Source organism: Nycticebus coucang, chromosome 14 (assembly GCF_027406575.1).
Source record: "Nycticebus coucang isolate mNycCou1 chromosome 14, mNycCou1.pri, whole genome shotgun sequence".
Lineage (NCBI taxonomy): Eukaryota > Metazoa > Chordata > Mammalia > Primates > Lorisidae > Nycticebus > Nycticebus coucang.
In genome coordinates this window covers 17,957,975-17,970,419 of record NC_069793.1, presented here as the reverse complement: position 1 = coordinate 17,970,419, position 12,445 = coordinate 17,957,975, and the positions used below count along the sequence as shown (strand labels likewise).

The following is a 12,445-nucleotide window of genomic DNA, read 5'->3' as shown; positions in this document are numbered from 1 at the left end:
TTTTTTGTTGTAGTTGTCATTGTTGTTGAGCTGGCCCAGGCTGGGTTTGAACCCGCCACCCTCAGTGTATGTGGTGGGTACCCTAACCACTGTGCTATGGGCGCAGGTTATAATCAATAATCTGCAATTTTGCTGAATTTGTTGATTAGATCTAGCTTTTTTTTTCTTATTTTTAGAGACAGAGTTTCACTTTGTTGCCGTGGTCTGTAGAGTGCTGTAGCGTCACAGCTCACAGCAACCTCCAGCTCTTGGGTTTAGGTGATCCTCTTGGTTCAGCCTTCTGAGTAGCTAGGACTACAGGTGCCCGCCACAACAACCAGCTATTTTTTGTTACAGTTTGGCCGGGGTCAAATTCGAACCTGCCATTGGTATATGGGGAGAGTGCCCTACTCACTGAGCCACAGGTGCTGCCCACATCTAGTAGTACTTGTATGTGTATGCATTCTTTTAGATTTTCTATATATCAGATCATATCCTCAGTGAATGGAGATAATTTTACTTTTTTCTTTCCAGTTTGGATGACTTTTATTTCTTCTTTTTGTCTAATTGTTCTGGCTAAAACTTACAGTATGATGTTGAATGGCAGTGGTGAAAGTGAGCATCCTTGGCGTGGTGTGGTGGCTCACTCCTGTAATCCCAGCACTCTGGGAGGCCGAGGCATGTAGATTGCCTGAGCTCACAGGTTTAAGACCAGCCTGAGATGGCTTGGTGCCCGTAGCACAGTGGTTAGAACTTCGAACCCAGCCTGGACCAGCTAAACAACAATGACAACTGCAACAAAAAATAGCCAGGCGTTGTGGGGGGCACCTGTGGTCTCAGCTACTTGGGTGGCTGAGGGATGAGAATCGCTTAAGCCCAAGAGTTTGAGGTTGCTGTGAGCTGTGACACCATAGCACTCTACTGAGGGCAATATAGTGAGACTCTGTCTCAAAAACAAAACAAACAAACAAACAAACAAACAAACAAAAAACACCAGCCTGAGCCAGACTAAGACCTCATCTCTAAAAATTGCCAGGAATTGTGGCAGGCGCCTGTAGTCCTTGGTACTTGGGAGCCTGAAGCAAGAGAAAAGCTCGAGCTCAAGAGTTTGAGGTTGCTGTGAGCTATAATGCCGTAGCACTCTACACTCCTTATCTTGTTACTGATCCTAGAGGTAAATCTTTCAGTCTTTTACCATTGAGAATGATGTTATTCCTTGTCATGTGTAGTCACCAACTCTCCATTCCATTATATCTGAGGTCAGCCAGTGGCTTAACAGAGATATTTCCTCATATACATATAGCGAAAAAAACCCTACAATCAAAAAAACTCACATAATTTTCCTACTCTTTGCATATTGGCTCTGAGGTGGGACTTTTTCAATACCAAGGTGGCTCAATGTTAGCCTTCACCTCTTGCTTGCACAGGACCCAAGGAACAATCAAAGGTGCACATCTAGGTTCTTCTTAGGTTCTTTCCTACACACGGGTGCAGCCCTAGCCATGTATCCTGCACTCCCCAGTATTTGTGGTGGCCCTTTCTTTTCTTTTTCTTTTTTTTTTTTTTGAGACAGAGTCTCAAGTTGTCACCCTGGGTAGAGTGCTATAGTGTCACAACCCACAGCAACCTCAAACTCTTAGGCTTAAGCGATTCTCTTGTCTCATCCTCCCAAGTAGCTGGGACTACAGCCACCCACCACAACACCTGGCTATTTTCTTTCTTTCTTCTTTTATTGAGACAGAGTCTCATTATGTGTCATCCTTGGTAGAGTGCTGTGGCATCACAGCGATTCTCTCAAGCAATTCTCTTGCCTCAGCCTCCCAAGCAGCTGGGACTACAGGTACCCGCCACAATGCCCAGCTATTTTTTGTTTTAGCAGGCCGGGGCTGGGTTCAAACCCACCATCCCTAGTACATGTGGCCAGTGCCCTCTCCGCTGAGCTATAGGAGCTCAGCTGGGCACCTGTAGTCCCAGCTACTTGGGTGGCTGAGGGAAGAGAATCACTTAAGCCCAAGAGTCTGAGGTTGCTGTGAGCTGTGACACCACAGCACTCTACTGAGGGCAACATAGTCAGACTATTGCTATAGGAGCTCAGTGGATAGGGTAGTATATAGGTAGTATACGTCTTTACATGCTTTTGATAGATGCTACCAGGAAAAACTGCTCTATCCCAAGAGGGGAGAAACAAAAATCAGACTTTGCTCTGACTCCTTAGGGAGAGGTGAGACAACTTAAAAAAAAAATCAGAAACAGTTTTTTGAGAATAAGATCCATACTTTCCTTCCCCAACACCAGCATGACACCTTAGGAAATGGGCTACCGTCCTCATAGCCTCTGCAGAGCTGAAGAATGGGGAAAGCTAGGTGAGTTAGCAAAAATGCCACTTTCTCTTTTGCAATTTTTTTGTTTTTGAGATAAAGTCTTTTTTTTTGTTTGTTCGTTTTTTTGTTTTTTTGAGATGGAGTCTATTGCCCAGGCTTACCTTGAACTCTTTGGGTACAAGCAGTCCTGAAACTATAAGGGTGCTTTACTGCATACAACCAGCTCCAACCTTCTCTTTTTTGCAGTTTGTTTCTTCACTAAGCATTTCTCTCAGTTGCTGTTTATAATTTGATTCTAGCATTCTGAAAAGATTGATTCTTTTTTTTTTTTTTTTTAGAGATAGAGTCTTACTTTGTCACCCTCGGTAGAGTGCTATGGCATCACAGCTGACATCAACCTCAAAACTCTTGGGCTTAAGCGATGATTCTCTCTTACAGTCTTGAGCCACCTCGACTGGCTGATTTAGGGGAATTTTTTTTTTTAGAGACAGAGTCTCACTTTGTTGCTCTCAGTAGAGTGCATGGCGTCACAGCTCACAGCAACCTCAACTCTTGGACTTAAGTGATTCTCTTGCCTCAGCCTCCCGAACAGCTGGTACTACAGGCTCCTGCCACAACACCTGGTTATTTTTTTGGTGCAGTTTAGCTGGGGCTGGGTTCAAACCCACCACCCTCGATGTATGGGGCCAGCGCCCTACTCACTGAGCCACAGGCGCTGCCTGAAAAGATGGATTCTTTTAGCTTTTCCCAGGTTAATGGCTGCTTCTATAGAGGGACTGATTTTTGGAGCTCTTACTCTGCCATTTCTATCAAATGCCTTTACTGTGCCACATGGTTTTTGTCTTTTATTCTATTAAAATGTATTTCATAGCCAGGTGCAAAGGCTCATGCCTGTAATCCCAGCACTTTGGGAGGTTAAGGCAGGTAGATTGCTTGAGCTTAGAAGTTTGAGACCAGCCTGAGCAAGAGCCAGACCCAGTCTCTACTAAAACAGAAAACTATGGCTTGGCACCTGTGGCTCAAGTGGCTAAGGTGCTAGCCACATACACCTGAGCTGGCAGGTTTGAATCCAGCCCGGGCCCACCAAACAACTATGACGGCTGCAATGAAAAAATAGCCCAGCGTTGTGGCGGGCACCTGTAGTCCCAGGTACTTGGGAGGCAGAGGCAAAAGAATTGCTTGAGCCCAGGAGTTGGAGGTTGTTATAAGCTGTGATGCCACAGCACTCTTCCCAGGGTGACAGCTTAAGGCTCTGTCTCAAAAAATATATAAAATAAAATAAAACAGAAAAACTAACCAGGTTTTGTGGCAGGTGCCTGTAGTCCCAGCTACTTGGGAAGCTGAGGCAAGAGGATTACTTAAGCCCAGGAGTTTGAGGTTGCTGTGAGCTATGGCGCCACAGCACTCTACTGAGGACAACATAATGAGATGTTATCTTAAGAAAACAAATTGCATTTAATAACTGATTTCAGATGTTGAAACAATTTTGCATCTCAAGTATAAATTCCACTTGGTCACAATGTATATTCTTTTGTTGTTGTTGTTGAGATAGAGTCTCACATAGTAACCCTGGGTATAGTGTCATGATGCCATAGCTCACAGTAGCCACAAACTCTTGGGCTTAAGCAATCCTCTTGCCTCAGCCTCCTAATAGCTGGGACTACAGGCACCCATCACAATGCCTGGCTATTTTTTCTGTTTTCATAGACGTGGAGTCTTGCTCTTGCATAGGCAGGTCTCCAACTCCTAAGCTCAGGCAATCCACCCACCTCGGCCTCCCAGACAGCTAGGATAACAGGCATGAGCCATCTCACTCAGCTATAATTATCTTTTATATGTTACTAGATTAGGTCTGAAGTCAACCTTGTAGAGGATTTTTTGCATTTATATTCATTAGCGATATAATCTTGCCATTTTCTTGTGATGTCTTTGCCTGGCTTTGGTTTCAAAAAAGGGTAATACAGGTTTCATAAAAGAGGGGGAAACTTTTCTTCCTCTTCTGTTGTCAGAGTTGGTGAACATTTGGTACTAATTCATCTCTAAATGTGTGACAGATTTCAAACAAACCCTGCAAAATCATCAGGGCTTGAGTTTTCTATTTTTTGAGACAGTTTTACTATGTCACCCTTGGTACAGTGCCGTGCCATCACAGCTCACAGCAACCTCCAAATCCTGGGCTTAGATGATTGATTCTCTTGCCTCAGCCTCCCGAGTAGCTGGGATCATAGGCGCCCACCATAACTCCTGGCTAGTTTTTGTTGTAGTTTGGCCAGGGCCGGGTTTGAACCCACTACCTTGGTATATGGGGCTGGCGCCCTACTCACTGAGCCACAGGCGCCACCCTGGGCTTGAGTTTTCTTTGTGGCAAGTTTTTGTTTTTGAGACAGAGTCTCAAACTGTTGCCCTGGGTGGAGTGCCATGACATCATAGCTCACAGCAACCTCCAACTCTTGGGCTTAAACGATCCTCTTGCCTCAGTCTTTCTATTTTTAGTAGAGATGGAGGTCTCACTTTTGCTCAGCCTGATCTTGAACTCATGAGCTCAAGCAATCCACCTGCCTCGGCCTCTCAGAGTGCTAGGATTATAAGCGTGAGCCACCTCACCCAGCCACTGTGAGAAGATTCTTATTACTAATTCAATTTCTTTGTTTTTTAATTTTTTAATTTTTGTGACAATGTCTCACCTTGTCACTCTTGGTAGAGTGCCATGGTGTTATAGCTCACAGCAACCTCAAACTCTTAGGCTCAGGAGATCCTCTTGCTTCAGCCTCCCCAGTAGTTGGGACTGCAGGCACCTGCAACAATGCCTGGCTTTTTTTGTTGTTGTTGTTTAGACAGAGTCCCACCCTATGCCCCTGAGCAGAGTGTAATGGCGTCATAGCTCACTGCAACCTCAGACTGGGCTGTGGGCATCCCACTGCTTCAGCCTTTGGAAGCCGCGCTCGCTACCTCACCTGGCTGGGTTTTTCCATTTTTTTCATGAGTCGGGGTTTCACTCTTGCTCAGGCAAGTCTCAAACTCCTGAGCTCAAGCAATTCTCCCTCCTCAGCCTCCCACAGTGCTGAGATTACAGGTGTGAGCCACTGCACCCAGCCACATGGCTATTTTTTTTTTGAGATGGGGGTCTCGCTCTTGCTCAGGCTGGTTTCGAACTCCTGAGCTCAAACAATCCACCTGCCTCCGCCTCCCAAACTGTTAGGATTATAGGCATGAGACACTGTGTCAAAGGAGTAGGGCACCAGCCCCATATGCTGGAGGTGGCAGGTTCAAATCCAGCCCCAACCATAAACTGCAAAAAAAATAATAATAATAATAATAATAAGAAGAAATGTGTTGTTCAATTTTTTTTTTTTTTTTTTGAGAGAGAGACTCACTATATTGCCCTCGGTAGAATGCTATCGTGTCACAGCTTACATCAACCTCAAACTCTTGGGCTTAAGCGATTCTCTTGCCTCAGCCTCCCAAGAGGCTGGGACTACAGATGTGCACCACAGTACCCTGCTATTTTTTTGTTGTGGTTGTCATTGTTGTTTAGTAGGCTCAGGCTGGGCGAGAACCCACCAGCCCCGGTGTATGTGGCCAGCACCCTAACCACTGAGCTTCAAGTGCCAAGCCAATGTTGTTCAATTTCCTAATATTTGTAGGAATATTGTTTATTCTCATTCTATTGTTCACATCTCAATTTTGTTGTGGTCAGAGAATGTACTTTGTATGATTTCAACGCTGTTAATGTATTAAGACTTGCTAAGCCTGGTGTGGTGCTCATACCTGTAATCCTAACCCTCTGGGAGGCTGAGTTGGGTGGATTGCTTGAGTTAAGGAGTTCAAGATCAGTCTGACAAGACAAGTCCCCATCTCTACTAAAAATAGAAAAAAAAAAAGGGTAGTGCTGAAGGTGGGTTTCCTAGGCTACGCACGGGGGACTGGTTCCTTGTTCTAGGGGAAAGTCCCCGGATCTCAGGCAGAGAATGCCGCGTGCACGCGCACGTAGACATGGGTCCGTTTCTCACTGTTAAAACCCGCCAAAAAGCGAATCTCGCAGAGCAGCGTGGTGTGTAGGCGTCATCCCTCAGCTTCACTAGTTACACAGGCAGTGCGTGTCTTAGCGCACCAACCACATGTGGCTCATTCTCAGCACAGCTATTAAACAAATAGATAAATAAAATAAAATAAAATATAAAAGAAAACTAGCTAGTCATTGTGGGGGGTGCCTATAGTCCTAGTTATTGGGAGGCGGAAGCAAGAGGACCATTTGAGCCCAAGAGTTTGAGGTTGCTGTGAGTTATGACACCACAGCACTCTATGCAGGGCAATAGAATGAGGGTCTGTCTCAAAAAAAAGAGACTTGCATTATGGCCTAGCATATAGTCTATCCTGGGGGATCAAACAGGTGCCTTTGAAAAGAATATGTATTTTGTTGTTCTTTTGGGGCATAGTGTTCTGTATTATATTTTACAAAAGGCATAGATTCTACCTGTAGAAGTCCACAACTCAATTCAGGAAACCATATACTACATGTACATTCAAAAAAGTACTCACTAGGGAGGCACCCATAGCTCAGTGGTTATAGGGCCGGCCACATACACCAAGTCTGGCGGGTTCCAACCCAGCCCAGGCCTACTAAACAACAGCAACAAAAATAGCTGGGCGTTGTGGTGGGTGCCCGTAGTCCTTGTAGTACTTGGGAGCCTGAGGCAAGAGAATCGCTTAAGCCCAAGAGTTTGAGGTTGCTGTTGAGCTGTGACGCAACAACACTCTACTGAGGGTGACATAGTGAGACTCTGTCTCAAAAAAAAAAAAAAAAAAAAAAAAAGGTACTCACTAAAGTACATATAGAAGGTAGTAAAAAGAAGAGTAAGCTTCCCAGGTTGATACAACATTTGATTTTCAGGAAGGGGAATAACAAGGAATAAACTCTAAAATGGACTTAGAACTATTAAGAAACTGTCATTTTCAGCTTGGTGCCTATAGCTCAGTACTTAGGGCTCTGGCCACATACACTGGGGCTGGCGGGTTCAAACCCGGCAGGGCCTGCTAAACAACAATAACTACAACAAAAAAATTGCCGGGCATTGTGGTGGGTGCCTGTAGTCCCAGCTACTTGGGAGACTGAGGCAAAAGACTCACTTAAGCCCAAGAGTTTGAGGTTGCTGTGAGCTGTGACACCACAGCACTCTACCCAAGGCAACACAGTGAGACTCTGTCTCCAAATAAATAAATTAAAAAAATTGACTGATCATGACTGGTATCAGGGATCCCATTTAGGTTGGTCTGGAAAAGACAGTTTATCACTAAAGCATAGATTTTTCAAATCACCTTTATCTAAGAAAATACATTTATTATAACTGTGTCACAATTAACCACTCATTGTTCAATGTAATGACAATACCTGAATCTAATTGATAGACAATTTTGCCTTTTTCCTCTCCTACAATTTCTGGTACCTTTTCATTTCCTGTAGGTTGATAGAAATATTCTGGTTGAGGTGGAACCCATTCTGAAAGGAGACATTTTAAAAAGTACAAAATAAATAACATAAAAGAAGATGTCACTATATTATCATGTTTTCTACTTGAACTTTAATGATAACTCTGAGTGGTTTCATTGAGATCACTGGAAATGGTAATCAGATGGAATTCTCCTAAATTTCTTATAGGCACTAATAAAAATAAATAAATAAATAAGATAAAAGGCACTATCAGAACTGATATACAACTAAAATAATAATTATTAAAATAGCTAGTTTGGTTGAATCAAAACAAATTCCCACCCTAAGTTTTCAGGTTGTTTGTAAATTATGTATTGCTTCTTTCTACAAAGACTATAAAGAGGGCTGGGTGAGGTGGCTCACACCTATAATCCTAGCACTCTGAGGGCCGGGGCAGGTGGGTTGCCTGAGCTCACAAGTTTGAGATTAGCCTGAGCCAGAGTGAGACCTCATCTCTAAAAATAGCTGGGTGTTGTGGTGGGCACCTGTAGTCCCAGCTTCTTAGGAGGCTAAGGCAAGAGAATTGCTTGAGCCCAGGATTTGGAGGTTGCTGTGAACTATGATGCTACAGCACTCTACTGAGGGTGACAAAGTGAGACTCTGTCTCAAAAAAAAAAAAAAAAGGATTATAAAGAGACTTTTAATAAAAAGTACATATGATTAAATAAACTATAAACATAAGACTTAAAAATAAGCCAAGAAAGTCAATATAGCTACTACAATAGCTCTTCAAAATGTGAAAAAAAAAATGTGGTCCTGATTTTCCTTAAAGTCAGGAAAATATTGACAGCTACATAGGAAAATATGTAGCTGACAATTACTTTTTTTACCACAGAGGAACAAGTCTATTAATTGTTTCAGAGGAAACAAGGCTTTTTGATTAGCACTGAATTAAAAAAGATTTCTTTCAGGTTGGGAGTGGTGAATCCTGCCTAGAATCCTAGCACTCTGGGAGTCTGGAATGGGAGGATCACCGGAGCTCAGGATTTGAGACCAGCCTGATCAAAAGTGAGACCCCTTTCTCTACTAAAAATAGAAAAGAAATAACCGGGAGCTGTGGTGGATACTTATAGTCCCAGCTACTCTGGAGGCTGAAGCAAGAAGGACCGCTTGAGCCCAAGATTTGAGGTTGCTGTGCGCTATGATGCTATGGCATTCTACCGAGAGTGACAAAGTGAGACTCTGTCTCAAAAAAATTTCTTTCATAGGACTTCAGCAACTTGTCAGTATCATTTTAACTACAGTAGCCAGAGATGAAAGCCAAGGGCATGTAAAGACACAACTCAGTAAAAGATGCTTATTTGTTTTCTTAAAAGTTACATAAAATGATAAGTAAAGCTTTGACAATTTAAATGGTAAGGTGCTTGTTATTAAGTTTCCTTAAAATATATATGTAAATTTTTTTTTGGAGACAGAGTCTCACTCTGATGCCTCAGGCTAGAGTGCTAAGGCATCAGCCTAGTTCATAGCAACCTCAAACCCTGGGGCTGAAGTGATCCTCCTGCCTCAGTCTCCCATGTAACTGGGACTACAGGCACCTGCCACAACACCCAGCTACAGACTCACTCTGTCTCCCTCAGTAGAGTACCATGGCGTCATAGCTCACAGCAACCTCAAACTTTGGGGCTCAAGTGACCCTCTTGCCTCAGCCTCCTAAGTAGCTGGGACTACCGGCACCCACTACAATACCCAGCTATTTTTAGAAATGGGTTTCACTGGGCAGCGCCTGTGGCTCAGTGGGTAGGGCGCTGGCCCCATACATTGAGGGTGGCGGGTTCAAACCTGGCCCCGGCCAAACTGCAACAAAAAAATGGCCGGGCATTGTGGCGGGCACCTGTAGTCCCAGCTACTTGGGAGGCTGAGGCAAGAAAATCACCTAAGCCCAGGAGTTGGAGGTTGCTGTGAGCTGTGTGATGCCACGGCATTCTACTGAGGGTGATAAAGTGAGATTGTCTCCACAAAAAAAAAATGGATCTCACTCCAGCTCAGGCTGGTCTTGAACTCCTAAGCTCAGGCAATCTACCCATCTTGGCTTCCCAGACTGTTAGGATTATAGGCATGAGCCACTGCGCCTGGCCAGGATCTACCTCTTGGTCAGGCTGGTCTTAAACTCCTAAGCTCAAGTCATCCTCCCTGAGTCTCTTAGTATTGCAGGCATAATCCACTATGTCCAGCCTCTCCTTGAAATTTTTTCAAAAGCTGCTTTTTTGAAAGATCTTGTGGTTTAGTGGATTGCCACTAAAATAACTTGGTTATTAAATTACAATTTGCCACTTTTATTTTTTGCTTTTCAAACTGAATCCCTAATCGGGTCACAGGAATTCTCTCTTGGTCTAATTCTACTATTTTGTATAGGGAATAGCAAAATCCTATTGTCTGGCCAGATAAACTTGTACTTTTATCTAAAAACTACACAGGGTAGGAGCAGATATCTTAGGACTCTTCCCAGTCATTGTACCAACTCAAAATGCCCTGGTCCCCCTTTTCCAAATCCCCAAGAGCAGCACTGTCCCCAGCACAGAACACTGAGCCCCTCCCTAAATTTTCATTCCCATCTCTTGTCTCTCATGCTCAGTGTTTCATGGTTACCAAACACGTGGTACTCTTTTACTGTTTCCTGTAACTGGAATACTTTTGACTCTCATTTGGGACATTTCTACTCATTCTTTTTCTTTTTTTGAGACAGTCTCACTTTGTCACCCTCAGTAGAGTGCCATGGCATCATAGCTCACAGCAACCTCCAACTCTTGGACTTAAGCAATTTTCTTGCCTCAGCCTCCCTAGTAGCTGGGACTACAGGCACCCGCCATCACGCCCAGCTATTTTTAGAGATGGGGTCTTGTTCTGGCTCAGGCTGGACTCAAACCTGTGAGCTCAGGGCAATCCAGCTGCCTCGGCCTCCCAGAGTGTTAGGTTTACAGGCGGGAGCCACCTTGCCCGGCCTCTACTCATTCTTTAGATCTCAGATCACATGTCAGCTCCTTTTGGATACCCATCATGCTGATGTCTAAGCTGGGCTAGGTGTTCCCCCAGGGACCAAGCTCTATGCAATTGCCTGGTAAAATAATTTCCCCAACTAATTGATGAATTCTGGATTCTCCCACTTGTTCATCACTATTACCTCTCGCACCAAGAACTGTATTTAGCATACGGTAAATGCAATTACATAGGTACTGAATGAATATTTTAAGAAGGGAGTGAGAAAATAAGAAAGATTCAGTTGTTTATACAGTAGTCTAAAGCAGAGATATTATGTTGGGTAGACGTAAATTTTCCGGTAATTAGAAAAGTCCCTGCTTTTCAATGCAACCCACTTCTGTAAATGCCTCATAAAATGGATGCAAAAGACTGTACTTGCACCAGGAGTTCACAGGTATGATCAGCAATGTCATAAAAATGTCTCCACTTGGGCAGCGCCTGTGGCTCAGTGGGTAGGGCGCCGGCCCCATATATGGAAGGTGGTGGGTTCGAACCCGGCCCTGGCCAAACTGCAATAAAAAAAATAGCTGGGTGTTGTGGCGGGTGCCTGTAGTCCCAGCTACTCAGGAGACGAGGCAAGAGAATCGCCTAAGCCCAGGAGTTGGAGGTTGCTGTGAGCTGTGATGCCATGGCATTCCACCAAGGACGATAAAGTGAGACTCTGCCTCTATTTAAAAAAAAAAAAAAAAAAAAACTCCAACGAACTCAAAATATAATTAAAGACAGTAAAAACTATTCTGGCATATATGGCCTTCATCAATTATACCAAGGCTGGTAAAATTACAACTCATCAATAATACTGAGATAGGAATAATATAGAAAACAAGTTTAAATATTTATATATTTTAGCCTCTAGGAATGTATCGTCCCTTTCTGAAAAATTCAGAAGCATTCTAGTTTATACATTAGTGTAATTTTACTTTGATGAGTATATATCAGTTTCCCAAAGTTTAGTTTTTTCAGAGTGAGTTGACTGATGTTGACTCTGTCTTGCCTTTAGCACACAGCACTTAAAATTCTAAGGTCTGGCAGAATAGCAAGACTACCACACACAAGTCACATTACCAATATGATGAACGTTTTCCTTGATGACCTCACATTCTATTGGCCATCTTGGAGCCTGCAGTGGCCCGCTGGTAGAGAAAAAGCCAAAGAGCTCTTGAGGTTCTCGAAGACGTGGGTATACTCTGTCTAACTCATCATAAAGAAGCTGTCTGGTTCTAAGAATTGGTGAACTCAGCATAAGTGAATCTGCCAAAGGGAAAGGGAATAAGTGAACATCTTTCTTTTCCTCCTTGGGAACTTTAACTCATTTATAACAATGAAATAAATGTAAGCACTATATTAAAATGTCAGTATAGATATACAATTCTATGACATGCCTTTCCTTCAAGAACAGTGGTTCTGGCTCAGCACCTGTGGCTCAAGCGGCTAAGGCGCCAGCCACATACACCGGAGCTGGAGGGTTTGAACCAGCCTGGGCCCACCAAACGACAATGCCGGCTGCAACCAAAAAACAGCTAGGTGTTGGGGCGGGTGCCTATAGTCCCAGCTGCTTGGGAGGCTGAGGCAAGAGAATTGCCTAAGCTCAAAGAATCGCTTAAGCTGCTTGGGAGGCTGAGGCAAGAGAATTGCTTAAGTTGGAAGTTGCTGTGAGCTGTGATACCATGACACTCTA

The 12,445-nt window shown here is 43.8% G+C and overlaps 1 protein-coding gene across 5 annotated transcripts in view; it reads right to left on the bottom strand.

The window, feature by feature from the left end:
- AGBL2 (AGBL carboxypeptidase 2) overlaps positions 1–12,445 on the bottom strand; it is a 59,947-nt gene that overhangs the window by 40,164 nt on the left and 7,338 nt on the right. Inside the window, exons 6-7 of one of the 5 annotated variants that reach the window (XM_053561759.1) lie at positions 11,833–12,018; positions 7,690–7,797 (exon numbers count right to left, since the gene is read on the bottom strand). The exons of 3 other annotated variants lie outside the window; for them this stretch is intronic. In XM_053561759.1, the coding sequence (XP_053417734.1) occupies positions 7,690–7,797; positions 11,833–12,018 (294 nt within the window). The remainder of the gene's footprint in view (positions 1–7,689; positions 7,798–11,832; positions 12,019–12,445) is intronic. One more of the 5 variants, XM_053561758.1, reaches the window with a different exon arrangement.